The sequence below is a fragment of the Sinocyclocheilus rhinocerous genome, unplaced genomic scaffold, assembly GCF_001515625.1.
Source record: "Sinocyclocheilus rhinocerous isolate Xijiao unplaced genomic scaffold, SAMN03320098_v1.1 scaffold1456, whole genome shotgun sequence".
In the NCBI taxonomy this organism is placed as follows: Eukaryota; Metazoa; Chordata; class Actinopteri; order Cypriniformes; family Cyprinidae; genus Sinocyclocheilus; species Sinocyclocheilus rhinocerous.
Window position 1 is genome coordinate 39,499 of NW_015630970.1, and position 15,036 is coordinate 54,534.

At 39.9% G+C, this 15,036-nt stretch overlaps 1 protein-coding gene across 1 annotated transcript; it reads right to left on the bottom strand.

Annotated features, from left to right (window-relative positions):
• Window positions 1–7,444: 7,444 nt before the first annotated feature.
• On the bottom strand, window positions 7,445–15,036 carry LOC107740761 (apoptotic chromatin condensation inducer in the nucleus-like). The gene is made up of 5 exons (XM_016553268.1): window positions 14,886–15,036; window positions 14,731–14,799; window positions 12,195–13,096; window positions 8,952–9,721; window positions 7,445–7,638 (listed from the first exon to the last, which is right to left on the bottom strand). The coding sequence occupies exons 1-5, from the start codon at window positions 14,886–14,888 to the stop codon at window positions 7,445–7,447; spliced, it is 1,938 nt and encodes a 645-aa protein (XP_016408754.1). The 5' UTR covers window positions 14,889–15,036.

The window sequence follows — 15,036 nt, forward strand, 5'->3', positions numbered from 1 at the left end:
ACACACACACACACACACACACACACACACACACACACACACACAGAGAGACACTCACACACACAGACACACACACAGACACACATATGTGTTTTGCTATACTCATGAGGACCATGACTACACAGCATGTTGTGAGGACTCCCCTTTCTGCTGACACTAGGAGAATGAAAAAAATAGTTTTACCACTAGGGGGGAGTAGACAAACAGAAAATCACTTCAAATGTTTACACACACAATGTTCACAAAACTGGTGAAGTTCTAACAAGGTTACTGGCGTTAAATATTTTTAAATGTAATATATTTAGAATATATAATATTTAAAATATTCAGCTCCATCTTGCCACTTACTAAAGCCCACATAGTTTACATTGAAAATAACATTCAAAGAGAGTGAGCAGAGATTTCCATTTGCAAGTCACTCAAGTTACACTTGACACACACTCACAGAGACACACACACACAGAGACACTCAGAGACACTCACACACACAGAGACACTCACACACACACACACACACTCACACACACAGAGACACTCACACACACACACACACACTCACACACACAGAGACACTCACACACACACACACACACTCACACACACAGAGACACTCACACACACACACACACACTCACACACACAGAGACACTCACACACACACACACACACTCACACACACAGAGACACTCACACACACACACACACACTCACACACACAGAGACACTCACACACACACACACACACTCACACACACAGAGACACTCACACACACACACACACACTCACACACACAGAGACACTCACACACACACACACACACTCACACACACAGAGACACTCACACACACACACACACACTCACACACACAGAGACACTCACACACACACACACACACTCACACACACAGAGACACTCACACACACACACACACACTCACACACACAGAGACACTCACACACACACACACACACTCACACACACAGAGACACTCACACACACACACACACACTCACACACACAGAGACACTCACACACACACACACACACTCACACACACAGAGACACTCACACACACACACACACACACACAGAGACACTCACACACACAGAGACACTCACACACACACACACACACTCACACACACAGAGACACTCACACACACACACACGCTCTGAGTGACATCCAAACTGAGCAAAACTAGCAACTTGGTGCATTTATTATTTATATGGCCAAAATGTGAATTATAACATTATGCAATTCAGTATGCCAACAATTATTGCAAGATGAACAAATAAAAGTTCCTCAAAACACTGTTGTATCATTATTTGATACATTTTAACACGTTTCTAATGATTTTTCACTGCAAAACACCACAAGAAATACCGTAAATATTGCCGCAAATTTAGAGTAAAGCCGTCGCAAAATCAGTCATCGTAGGCCGCAAAAATCAGAGAAAAATCCCACGAAATACTGGATGGGCTGATAAAAGTATTAATGTTACACATACAAGCTCAGTTAGTTATGCGGAACTGCAAATGTTTATTTCCAGAGTTCTCCGAGAATAAACGTTCATTCCCGGTCCAAAGGGAATAAAAGTTTAGCATGTTGTGCCAAACCCTTCTCCTTCAGTATCTGCTCAGAAAATCAGAAAGAGACTTTGAAGTGACAGCTACTACTGTTGGCCTTTTCCTTTCTCTTCAAACTCTGATGAGCTTCTACGATGACGTGAGACTCACATTCAATAAAGCCTTGTTCATCACTCCAAGATCGTTCAGATTTTGGCTCGATTTTATCTCCTCTCACAATCTGTCTCTGGGAAACACAACCATGAAGCCTACATACATGTGCAAACATTTTAACCTGTTGATAAAAGCATGTATCAGATGTGTATTTTAGCTCTGTTGTACATTACTGCTCTGTAAATACATGCATGTGTCTCTGCTTGCTTACTCGTGTTGGGATCAAGTGTGTTTGGTGCTGTTAGACATGAGATCGTTAACTGCTCGGATCTTTCTTAATGCATGTATTTTATGAAACACTAAATTAGTTGGTTTTATTTGTTATTTTAATAAAAGACAGTGATGTGAAATGCAAAGTCTGAGATTATCCCACAAAACAAGACACCCAAATACACACACATATAAATCTAGAGCTGTATTATGTCAGTCATCTTTGATTATCACACTGCTGCTGCATGAAATCATTACATTGTTTAATTCAGCTATTTTGCATTTTTAATCCAATTTTGGGTCTGATCAAGTAACAAGTGTTCATCCGGTTCCTTCATCACTGGAAATGGAGTGTTGCATTGTGGGATTCAGCCTGTTAAATCTATACATGCATGTTGAAATCAGAGCACTTCATGAAGCAAATTCCCACACTGTGTTTGCATACTGAATATATACTGCACATGACTGTCTGGTACAGTATACTCAACGCTCAAACGCTGACTGATGGGAACACAGTTCTGTGGCTCCATCTAGTGTTCATCAGAGGAACTCGTGCGAACATAAACCTCACTTGTGTTCGGGAATCTGCTGAAATAACTTAGACCATTTTACCTTTTCAAACCATGTCCTTGTGTGCATGTATGTGTTCACATAGCAAGTGCAAAAACCTTTACCAAGCTTCACAGCGTTCCCATGAAGTAAAATATACTAAAAAACAAAATGCTAAGTTTTTCAGTCAAAAATGACCAAAGAGCACCAGAGGTTATTTAGCATGTGAGCTTGTGATAAATGACATCCAGATACACACGACTGATGTTTCCATGTGCTTGTAATTTAATAAAAAGACACGACCGTCTGAAATTCAAAGGTTTTCTTTGCAGCGTGACATTAAGCTCCGTGTTTGTCAAGATATCGTCTCTCTAAAATCTGATAAACCTTTACAACAGCATTAAGAAAACAACTTTAAAGCGTAGTACTTTCAGTCGTATTTACAGAATGTACACCATCACGCAGTGAAACACTCTAACGGCTAATATCATGTTACGATACGTCACTGCACACAGACCAGACGACTGTACCGGAGAGAGAGCGAGGAGCTTCTTCAACAGTCTGACGCCAGAGACTTCACGAAAACAACACCCACTCGTGTTCGCATTGGCACAGAGGAGCAAAATAAAGTCCGACGGAATGAAACGCCACTGATCTCCAAATGATGCATAGAAACGAGAGAATGCGATTGGGTTTAATACCAGCTGCAGCCAGACGAGATCAATATAAATCCAATAACACAACAAGAGTTAAGGCAAACAGCACTTCACAATACAGACGGATGAATCTCACAAACAGGTCCAGATCATAGCTCACTCAGAAATGCAAAAAACACACTTTTGCATGAAGAAAATGAAGCCAAAAATCACAGGCCACTGGGATTTTTTGCGTTTTGATGCTATTTTTGAGACATTTAAGAACTTTTTAGCTACAAATATTTTTAACGTAATGCAAAAAAAAAACTTATTCTGAAAAAAGAAAATGTAAATAATTTAAAAGTATTTGTACGCTATGTCACTATTTCCTGTATTTCCTCTGCGTATGCAAATAAAGTCAAAGTATCACAGTATTACAGTACTGTATCCACTATTGATAATGACAAACATTAAACACAAATCAAAAGTAAAATGTCCAGGAATTGTTTTGTTTTCTATATCATTCTACAGCAAAGATGATTTTGTTAATTTGAGGTAAGCCAATGGTTACCTAAAAAAATTAAGAATTTAAGAATTAAAAAAATATATATATTTAAAAAAAAAAAAAAAAAAAACACGCACACACACACACACACAAAAGTTAATTTCAACTTTTTATTTCACAATTCTGACTTTTTTGCCCGAAAAAAAAAAAAAAAGTGAAGGTAAAAAGTCACATTTACACATTTAATTTTTTTATCATGTGGCAGAAACAACCTTCCACAGAAAGACCCTGCCGATATTACTGGTAATGTAAAAAAAAAAAATAGAAAAATAGAAAAAGCAAAGAGGATAATATAAACAGGCATCATTATCTTTATGCAAAATATGATTTCCTGTATTTTCTGTTGATCTGAGTGTGAATTATGATCTGGACGTGTTGTTTGTGAGATTGATTCTGATGATAGAGCAGATCTCCAGAGGTGCAGACGCGTGAGGAAAGACTGACCTCGAATTATCCAGCACGGTTTACACAGCTCCAGAAAAACCAGTCCGGATCCATCACAGCACCGAACGAATGGCGCCAGTCACGTAAAAACAGTCCATAGAGAGAGTCACGCAGTAGCGTCACCAAACCTGCTTCAGTTCATCACCGCTACGCTTCGGAGTCTGAACACCGGCGTGTGAAACAGTTCCTTAGTTTGACAGAGACATGGTCCGAGAGACACACACACGGGGGAATGTGGGAAGTGTGTGTGTGTGTGTCTCTGTGTGTGTGTGTGTCTCTGTGTGTGTGTGTGTGTGTGTGTGTGTGTGTGTGTGTGTGTCTCACGTCAACACTAGCCATGACAAAATTACTGAAAATAACCATAACAACATCTAAGTACATGCAGGATTATTATAGTTAACAAACCAAAACCATTAAAAAGTTTTTTACCTGATATAAGATAAATGTGAACTGAAAAAATACCAAAAGCTAGTTGCCAGAGCAGTATTTCTCATTTTCTGTCAGTTTAACTTGATGTACTACAAAAAAAAAAAAATTCAATAAAAACTATATTGACACTTTGAAAAGCAAGAACTTAAAAAAAAAAAAAATATATATATATATATATATAAAAAAGTATCTCAAGTAAAAAGACGAAAACACAACAAAATTACTAAAACATTAATTAAAATTGAAATGAAAACAGCAAATACAAAAATGAAAGTAATTCGGTGATCACGTGACCCAGCGATAGCAATGGTGGTGTAGTTCGATTGCTCCCTGACTCGGTATCCTTAATCTGTTTTTATTCCTCAGTAAAACTATCAACATCTGGTTAGTTTTTGACTGTTTTTCTAACGGAGCTACGAATGAAGATGCCAAAACCTCAATTGACACTGGCTTCGCCGGAGAAAAAGCGATATGTTCCTGAGGGGGAACTTCGCGCCATTGTTGCCGACGAGTTAAAGATGCACCTTAGCTTCGTCAGGGACCCGTTTAAGGAAGAGTTCGACCGATTGCGGATAGACTTGGAGTTCTGGGGTGTATTCCAGAAACGAGGTTCAACAAACTCCGAGTTAAAACTTGAACTCTGAGCTGAATAGAGTTAGTTCAGTCGACTCGGAGTAGGGTTAGTTTAGCGCGTGCACCACGACTATGAGAAGCCATGATCAATGGAGCTCCGAAGTTACGATTCACCATGGCAACAGCTATTTTTGCAGCGTGAATGAATGAATGAGGCATTTAAACATTGCTTACGCTTGAAAAAGGGGGAGGAGACCGAAAGAAACTCTGGGTTTACCGAAGAAAACCTGCTCCCGACCAGGGGTGCGTTTCCCAAAAGCATCGTTAGTTAACTATGGTAGTTAGTTCCATTGAAATCTACTGGTAACGACGGAACTTGCGACCATAGTTGCTTTTGGGAAACGCACCCCAGGTTAGGTTCACAGAGTAAGTTACTATGGTAACTGACCGAGAGGTTTAGTTTTGTCTTTTACTGGAACCGAAAACCCTGAGTTTCCCTTTTCTGGGGTTAACAAACTCTGAGTTTCCAACAAAACCCGCTTTCTGGAATACACCCCTGGAATATATATATATATCTTTAATATCTGCATATGCACCCACTGAGGGTGATTCCTCATTTTTTCAAGAAGTATAACATTTAGTTGTGAGTAGACTTGTGCCGGTATTCGGTAATGCGATATGTCACGGTAATGAATATGCACGATATTGTTATCGTGGGCACTTCTAAATACCGTGATTAATTATATATTACAAATTATTCAGAATTTTGAATGCATGTTGTGAGTTTAGAGGACTGTCTTGTGGTGTTAGGGGGCGGTTTTAATGCGGTGTTGGATCCCCAGTTAGATAGACCTCATGCCTCTAAGTCTGATTCAGTGATCTCTGGATGTTTTAATTCATTTTTGCGACATTCCGATATATGCGATGTCTGGCGTTTACAAAATGACGGTGCTAGGCATTATACATTCTTTTCAGCTCGTCATAAGAGTTATTCAAGGATTGATTATCTACTTACGTCCCGTTCACTTATTCCCTATATTAGTAAAGTTAATATTCTACCAATTATTTTATCTGATCATTCTCCAAAGAGACCAAAGCCAAAATAGTAAATGTTCTTAAATCAGAATTCAAATCCATATATTTACATAGAGCTGAATTCATCATACATCGTACTAGTCCCCGTCATCCTTGCTTCTTAATTCATCATTACAGCCTTTGGCCCAAGCGATTAGACAATGTCCCGCAATAGTTCCAACAAGTTGTATGAATACGTCTTCAACTTCATTTGGACAACTTTAAAGATGATTTTCTCAATATTTAGATTTTTTTGCTCCCTCAGATTCCAGATTTTCAAATAGTTGTATCTCAGCCAAATATTGTCCTATCCTAACAAACCATACATCAATGGAAAGATTATTTATTCAGCTTTCAGATGATTTCGAAAAATTGACCCTTATGACTGGTTTATGCATATGTTCTGGGACTGTTCCCGAATTGTGTTGCTCTGGTCCTTGGCACAGGACTTATTGTGGGATCTTCTGAAGACTCGGATCCAAACGGACCCACTGCTTTTTCTTTTGCTGGATGATTCGTCGCTGCCATTGTCTGTCAATCAAAAAAGGATTCTGTCTGCTGCCAAAAAGGTTATTTTAAAATTGTAGTTGGATCCATCTACCCCAGTTATATTGACGTGGATGGACATTGCCCTTTTGGAGTGTACCACAGCCAAAATACACCAGAAAGACAATACAATTTTGGTTGGACCTTATTGACACTTTATCAAACCTCCTGAAATCCTGAGAAGTACTTGTTATCCCGCTAATATTGTATATATGTTTTTTTTGTGTGTGTTTTGTTTTCTTTTTTATGTGTATGGGCAGATCTCAGGCTCTGCTGTAAAAAGTTCTAAATCAAAAATGTTTAATAAATACAGAACAAAAAAAATTATAAAACTAATTCAAAGTATTAAAAAACTATAATACTCCATCAATGATACTGCAATGACACAATTAAAATACCTTTTATTACAAAGAGGTTTAGATATTTTAACTGGAATTCAAGATTGTTTTTAGACAACACGTCTTGAGTCAAGTTTATTTTTTCTTTCACCAGAGCAACACGACATCTGACTAAATTTAAGGAGGTTTTCACTCTCTTGTTGTTGTGTGCAACCAGTGAGAAAAACAAAAAAAGCATGTTGCTATTGACTGATTCTGTGTAACTTCTTATCACACTCTCTTCGGAATGCAAACTCAGATTCAGCATGACTTCTAATGAAATGTGACTGAACTGGTGGTTCAGTGCTGACCTGATTTGACCTGAGCGCCGCGTCTCTTGTGTGCCGTGGACTGATGAGGGCCGCTGCTCTTCTTCGGCCGCGGCGCTCGATTCCTCGGCCCTTCCTTCTTCCCAGCGACGGCTCTGCGTTTACTCTTACTGGCCTCTGCATCAGAGTCCTCAGAGAAAGAGTCGCCAGACTTCCCCGACATCACTGACACAAACACAAGAAACACTTTAACACAGCTTTGAGCTTAGATACAATACCCTTGTCCACATCTGAGCCTTTCTGAGCCGCTCTCATGCTCATGAGGAATCATTGTAAATTCGATATTTGCATTTAAATGCAACAACAAAAAGCAAAATGGTCAATCTTTTTTAGTAAAGTGAATTGTTAACATCTAAACCCCAATTCATGTTACGATGCAGAAGAACTTGACAGTAATGGAGGCTGGAGAAAATCACAGCCCTTAATATCACGTTCTTATCAACAGTCTTGATTCGTTTAGGACACGGCCTGCTGCAGATATTCACATCTGCACATTGATTAGGCTCATGGATACGAAACAAAACATTGCATGTAACATAATATAAACAAGAGGGCAGGAAAACCTTTAGCAAACCACTTTTCTACCATTGCAAAGTATGCACATATTAGCATAAATTTACTTCTAGATATTGTAAAACAAATGTAATGTAATGTAATGCATTTGTTTTTGTTAATTAAGAGCAAAAAGCTGGTGTTATTAATTTATTGTTTCCTTGTTTTCTGTGTGAATATCTGTTAAACTGTAATGTATTTCTGTGATGCGCAGCTGTATTTTCAGCATCATTACTCCAGTCTTCAGTGTCACATGATCTTCAGAAATTTGCTGCTCAAGAAAACAAATTTTTGTGAAAACCTACCATTCAAAAGTGTTTTTTATATTAAAAAATATACTTTTATTCATCAAGGACACATTAAATTGATCAAAAGTGACAGTAAAGACATTTATAATGCTTCAAAAGAAAACGCAGTTCTTTTGAACTTTCCATTCATCAGTGAATCCTGAAAAATTTAGAATAAGTGAGATTTAAAAAAAAAATAATATTATTAATAATTATTTTTTATCAAAGGCACAATATGTAAGATTTTTTTATTAAAATATCCAAAAACCTCTAGAACAGTGTTATATATTTTGCTGACGTGTGTACTTACATTATCCCAAATGTTTCGAAGAATGTTTAAATCCAGAGAACAACACACCCTCTACCTCAGCACAGCAGCATCATTTGGAAAAACCCAAGCATTGCTTAAAGGGTTAGTTCACCCAAAAATTAAAATTAGCCCATGTTTTACTCACCCTCAAGGCATCCTAGGTGTATATGACTTTCTCCTTTCAGACGAATCCAATCGGAGTTATATTAAAAATCATCCATGAAAACAGCTGTTTTACATTCTAATAATATTTCACAGTTTTCCTGTATTTCTGATCAGATGAATGCAGTCTCGGTGAGCAGGAGTGTATGTGATTGGTTTTGCAGTACCGTCCAGCTCGAGGCAGATGTGCTGCAGGCTCATTCCTCTGAACAGCACTCCCTCTCTCTCTCCGTAGAGAACCACTCTCCCCACGCGGTTCATCAGCGCCGGGTCCTGGCCAATCCGAGCGCAGCTCTGGGTCACGTGATACTCCCTCTGCAGGAAGTCCTCCAGGCGTTTGGCGGCGCGCTCTCCCTCCTCCAGCAGCAGCAGCTGGGTCAGGATGGCCACCTGTCGCCGCGCGCGGTGGGTGGTGAGCGTCGCGGGGTTCTTAGCGCCGCTAGAGCGCGCCAGGCTCCGCAGCAGGTCGGTCCCGCGCAGCGGCGTGGCCGGGGAGTGATATGGCCGGGAGAACACATAGGGGCTCTGGGGATCCACGCCCACATCTGCAGACGTCTCCAGGAGCAGATCCAGACACGCCTCCGAGTGCGGAGGAAGGATGAGCGGCTGGAGGCGGCCGCGTTTGCCCAGCACGCTAACACGCGGGAGCTGGCCGAGGACGGCGCGCTCGAACGGGGAGAGCGAGGAGTCGAGCGAGGGAGAGGAGGGAGCGGCGCGGCTGCGGTAGTCCTGCAGCGTGAGCTTGGCCACCTCACACTCGCGGTGCCGGTTGTAGAGGATCAGCAGGGCCAGGCTGGAGTGGCAGAGCAGACGCCAGGCCTCGGCGGATGGAGGAGCGCGCGACAGAGACAGGAACGAGGAGTGCTGCTGCCGCCGGAGATACAGCACCAGTGTGGAGAGCGACGACAGCAGAGGAGGCATGTGAGAGCGCCCAGGGCTGCAGGAACACAACACACCCTCTACCTCAGCACAGCAGCATCATTTGGAAAAACCCAAGCATTGCTTAAAGGGTTAGTTCACCCAAAAATTAAAATTAGCCCATGTTTTACTCACCCTCAAGGCATCCTAGGTGTATATGACTTTCTCCTTTCAGACGAATCCAATCGGAGTTATATTAAAAATCATCCATGCTCTTCCAAGTGTTAGAATGGGAGTAGACGGGTGTTTTTATTCAACAGTCCAAAAGTAGTCAAATAAAGCGCGCACATCCATAATAAAGTGTGCCTCCGGGGGGTGAATAAAGGCCTCCTGTAGGGAATCGATGTGTTTTTGTAAGAAAAATACCCATATTTAAATTTTGGAAATACTTTTAGCTCACTTCTGCTGACTGTCGTAGGCGGAAGCCGCTCCGGGCGGATGATGTAGGACGTACGCGTTGCACACGCAGAGTAAGAGAAAAGTATGTATAAAATACATACAAATTTTCTTACAAAAATGCATCGATTCGCTACAGGAGGCCTTTATTCACCCCCGGAGCCATGTTTTATTATGGATGGATGCGCTTTATTTGACTACTTTTGGACTGTTGAACAAAAACACCCGTCTACTCCCATTCTAATGCTTGTAAGAACCAGGATCATTTTTAATATAACTCTGATTGGATTCGTCTGAAAGAAGAAAGTCATATACACCTAGGATGCCTTGAGGGTGAGTAAAACATGGGCTAATTTTCATTTTTGGGTGAACTAACCCTTTAACCCTAAAAAGGACAAAACCATAAAGAGACATCAGAAAATTTATTTATTGCTATTTTCTATCCTATGGGAACTCAGATAATACAATTTAATGTTTGTTTGTTTTTTAAACTTGACTCTTATTTTTGATTTTTGATGTTTGTATCCCCCAGGATACGTCGCCCCTTTGGGGGTATAAATTCACTGAAAACAGAACACTTGTTTATCAATGCTTGTTACAAAATAATACAGACCTAAGGTCAGTCTCTTTTTAAAGAAGACACATAGCAGATTATTGTTCACAGTAAAGATAATGTAGTATACTATTTTTTATTTTATATAAAATAAATGTTGCACTCTAAAATCTAAAAATATGTCTAACCAAGTTATGTTCCAAATTTGAAGTTGATATCACAAAAATTGTGGCTCCTGTGAGATTTTGTTTGGGCACTATACCAAAACTAACCACTGAGTTACACCCAAACTCTATTGAATTCTTTGTTTTGTTTTTGATGTGAGAGCGCCGAGAGCTGCAGGAGCACAACCACACCCTTTACCACAGTACAACAGCATCATTTAGAAAACCCAGATCTGCACAACATTAGCTATTCACCCTTGCAACCATCCAGGATATCCAGACGTATCCATATAGACAGCAGAGACACTCCACTGACTGACCACTGAACTCTTATGGACATTATGTCATGTGTTGCAATCAGTGTTGGGGGACGTTACTTTTAAAAGTATACAATATTGCGTTATTCCATTAAAAAAGTAACTAACTGCATTACTTGCATTATGTCACATTTGTGTTACTTCCCAGTTTTAATCTGCGTTACTTGTAATGCGTTACCCCCAACACTGGTTGCAACTACATTTAATTATTATGGTGCCACTTTAGATAAGCGAATATTATTGACTATTAACTAGTTGGTTAGCCTTGCTACCAATAAGCAGTAATTAGAAGTTTATCAAGAGAAAACTCATAGTTAATAGTGAATATGTCTGCTAAATGACTAAATGTAAATGAATATGTGTTCCCTAATTTAAAGTGTTACCTTTATTATCTACTACATTAAATACTATAGTAGTTTTGTTATGTAATTGACAATTTTCTGATAAAATTGTGACTGCAATAAAAGGTTTGCTGAGTTTGTTTGTAGTGTTGCACAATTTGCCCCCAAAAATGTGTGATTATACATCAATATGATTCTGAAATAATATTAATAGTAATTATTATCATTGCTATTTCTATTATGATGATGATTATTACTAAATTAACATATTAAACAAAATAAATATATTACGAAACATTTCACTATAAAATATAAAAACTGAGTACTTAAAAAATAGATTTTATTATAACTTTGTATCATTTTAATGTTAATTATCTTTTATCTTTTTATTATTATTTAATTATTATGAATCTTTTTTTTTTTCCGACAACAGCAATTCTCAGTAGAAGTTCCAGAAGATGGTTAATGGTTGGATAAACTGCCTGTTATAAGTGACTTATAATGAAAATGATTTCATCAAAAATATCTTAATTTGTGGTCAGTAATTAATGACAGAATTTTCATTTTTGGGTGAACTGTCCCTTTAAACTATTTCAATTAATCGTGCAGCCCTATTTCACATAGCCTAGTTTTTCCCCCCCAATCAGAAGCAACCAGACCACCTGACTTCTGAACTAACAAACACAAGCTCCCCATGAAACCTGAACGGAGACAAACTGACCTGGCCATCTCTCCGTTCTTCTGCTCTGCACTTGCGTCTCCCCTCGTGTCTAACTCCTGCTCCTCCTGTTTCCCAGGCGCCTCCTCTTTCACTCGCTCTGCCTCCTCCTGCTTCTTCAGCGGCAGTTCCTTCTGCTTCTTCGGCGGCCGTCCCCTGCGGGCGGGAGGCTTGGGCGAGGCGCCGGGGCTCTTCTTAGTGCCCTTCCCAGGCGTCACCATCATCGCCGAGCTCTTCTTCGAGGAGCTGGAGGCGGGGGGAGGAGACAGCGAGAGCGAGAAAGAGACGCCTCCTGATTTGGGAGGCGAGGACAAAGCGTCTCGCTCGCGGGAGAACAGGGAGGTTGTACCCAGGGCGGCCGAGGGCTGAGCGGGAGAGGAGAAGGGGAGCGAGGAGGCGTCTTGATTGGGGAGCTGCGACAGCTCCATGGCGGCTCGGACCTCGGGCTGCTGCTCATGGTGTTTCTCCAGGTGCCTAGCGAGCGAGCGGAAGTGACGGCCGCAGTAGGGACAGTGCTGTCTGCGGGAGAGCTCGCCGCCCGCGCCGATGTTTATGTTTATGTTATTGTTTATGTTGGTGGTGGGTGGGGCTAGAGGCTGCTGGAAGGGCGTCGGCGAGGAGGGGGCGGGGCATGTGAAGGACAGGGGACGGGACTGGGCTTTCTTCTTGACGGTCGCCGAGGTTTTGCGTTTCTTGCGGCATCTCATCATTCGGTCCCGCAGGTCCTCTTCTTCATCGTCGTCGTCCTCGTCCTCGTCCTCCTCCTCCTCCTCTTCGTCCTCCTCTCGGTCGGAGTCGCTGGCCTCGGAGTGAGACAGCGGAGAGGAGGAGGGAGACAGGGACCATGACGGAGTGAGGTAGTCAGAGACGCTGAGAGACATTGGGAGTGAACCTGGCTCCTCCTCCTGCAGAGACACAAGCCAGCTGTGAATAGCTACAGATGAGAAAATGTTCCTACGCAAGAGAAATATCTAATTAGGGCTTGTTCACGCCAAGACGAACTCTCAGTGTGAAGATGATTTTATTGTTGTTTGACAAACATCGCAGCAGATTTTTTTAGTCTCATGGTACAGTATTTTAGTTTGTGGAATTAATATTTTGAATTAGATTTTTTCTATTTTTGATTTTAGTTAAAGTTTTAGGAATTTTGTTGTGGATTTTTTTTTTTTTATTAAGCTTTTGTTTATTTAGTTGTAGTTATTTTAGGACTTTCAAAATAAATAAATTAAACTTATTTCAGGTTTTCAGCTTCTTTTCTTTTTTTCAGCTAAAGTTTATTTTATTTCAGGTAATATTTTTTATGGTTTTAGTTAATAATAACTCCACATCATAGCAAATAAAAAGAAATGTTTCACTTATGACAAGCAGGTGTTTATTTTCTGTTGTTCATATTGTTCATTTATTTTGAGTAGGTTTAGTTTCACTTAACAAATATGTCTTTTTTTGACTATAATATTTGAGTTTTAGTTTTAACTACAATGTTTGTTTTAGTTTACAATAATAACCCTGCTTTTATGTTAATGAATGTTACTAAATAAAAATATAAAGCAAAGATATCACTACACTTAATATTTCACTGTATTCAAGAAAAAATATAATTTATTTTTAGTTTTGCTGACAACAGCATTTCTTATTACAAGTTTGAGAAGATGGTTGATGGCTGGAGAAATATGTTGACGTACAGTAGAATTTAAGGACACCATATCTAATTTGTGATATTCTTGGTACTTTTCTTGTTTGATTTATTGTAGCATATTTTACCATTTACTTTCCTATTTTCAGATAATCAAACAGACCAAATACCCAGAAGTGAGTAACTCCTTTTGGTCACTTTCTTTGCTATTTTTCACATACACTGCAATTGTGTTTAAATGCATGTGATGCACATCAGATTGCAGTGTTCATGCCACCTTTAGAGTAAATCATATGTGACTCTGTACCACAAAACCTGTCATAAGGGTCTTTTTTTCTAAATTGAGATTTATAGATGAGCTGAGATGAATAAATAATCTTTCCATTGATGTATGGTTTGTTAGGATCGGACAATATTTGGTCGAGATACAACTATTTGAAAATCTGGAATCTGAGGGTGCAAAAAAATCTAAATATTGAGAAAATCATCTTTAAAGTTGTTCAAATGAAGTTCTTAGCAATGCATATTACTAATCAAAAATTAAGTTTTGATATATTTACGGTAGGAAATTTTCAAAATATCTTCATGGAACATGATCTTTACTTAATATCCTAATGATTTTTGGCATAAAAGAAAAATGGATAATTTTGACCCATACAATGTATTGCTGGCTATTGCTACAAATATACCCCAGCGACTTAACACTGCTTTTGTGCTCCAGGGATACATAAATCATATAAATCATATTTACTCAGGTTGTGCAAGTAAAGGCAGCCAGTGTCAATGCAGCATGATTCACAGTGTGTGTGTGAGTGTGTGTGCGTGTGTGTGCGTGTGTGTGTGTGTCTGTGTGAGTGTGTGTGTGTGTGTGTGAGTGTGTGTGTGTGTGTGTGCTGCATGAATCACCTTCTTGATGTTGCTCTCTGGGTTGAATCCACATTCAAACCCGTGTGGGGACACGGAAGTATGAAAGCCCTGCGATTTAACAGGATATTTTAGCTTCGCGATCATGCAGATGCACAGAGCATATAGCATGTTTCAGTGGCGTTCTGATCGCTTACCATGGCATTTTCTCCCCAGTCGGTCAGGCTGTAGTCCACTGTGATCTCCTCGCCTTTGGCAATGTCTCGAATGGCTATGACGACGAGCCGGACCTGACTCCCACAATGCACCTCTCTAATCCTGCAGTTGGGCGGGGGGTGGAAGAGCACA

What these genes read in the sequence shown, in the direction of transcription:
- LOC107740761 (XM_016553268.1), bottom strand. An exon ending in AAGAACGGAGAGATGGCCAG is followed by an intron (nt 9,722 to 12,194) that starts GTCAGTTTGTCT and finishes GTGTTCCTGCAG; the next exon opens with CCCTGGGCGCTCTCACATGC. An exon ending in CATCTGCCTCGAGCTGGACG is followed by an intron (nt 7,639 to 8,951) that starts GTACTGCAAAAC and finishes TGTTTGTGTCAG; the next exon opens with TGATGTCGGGGAAGTCTGGC.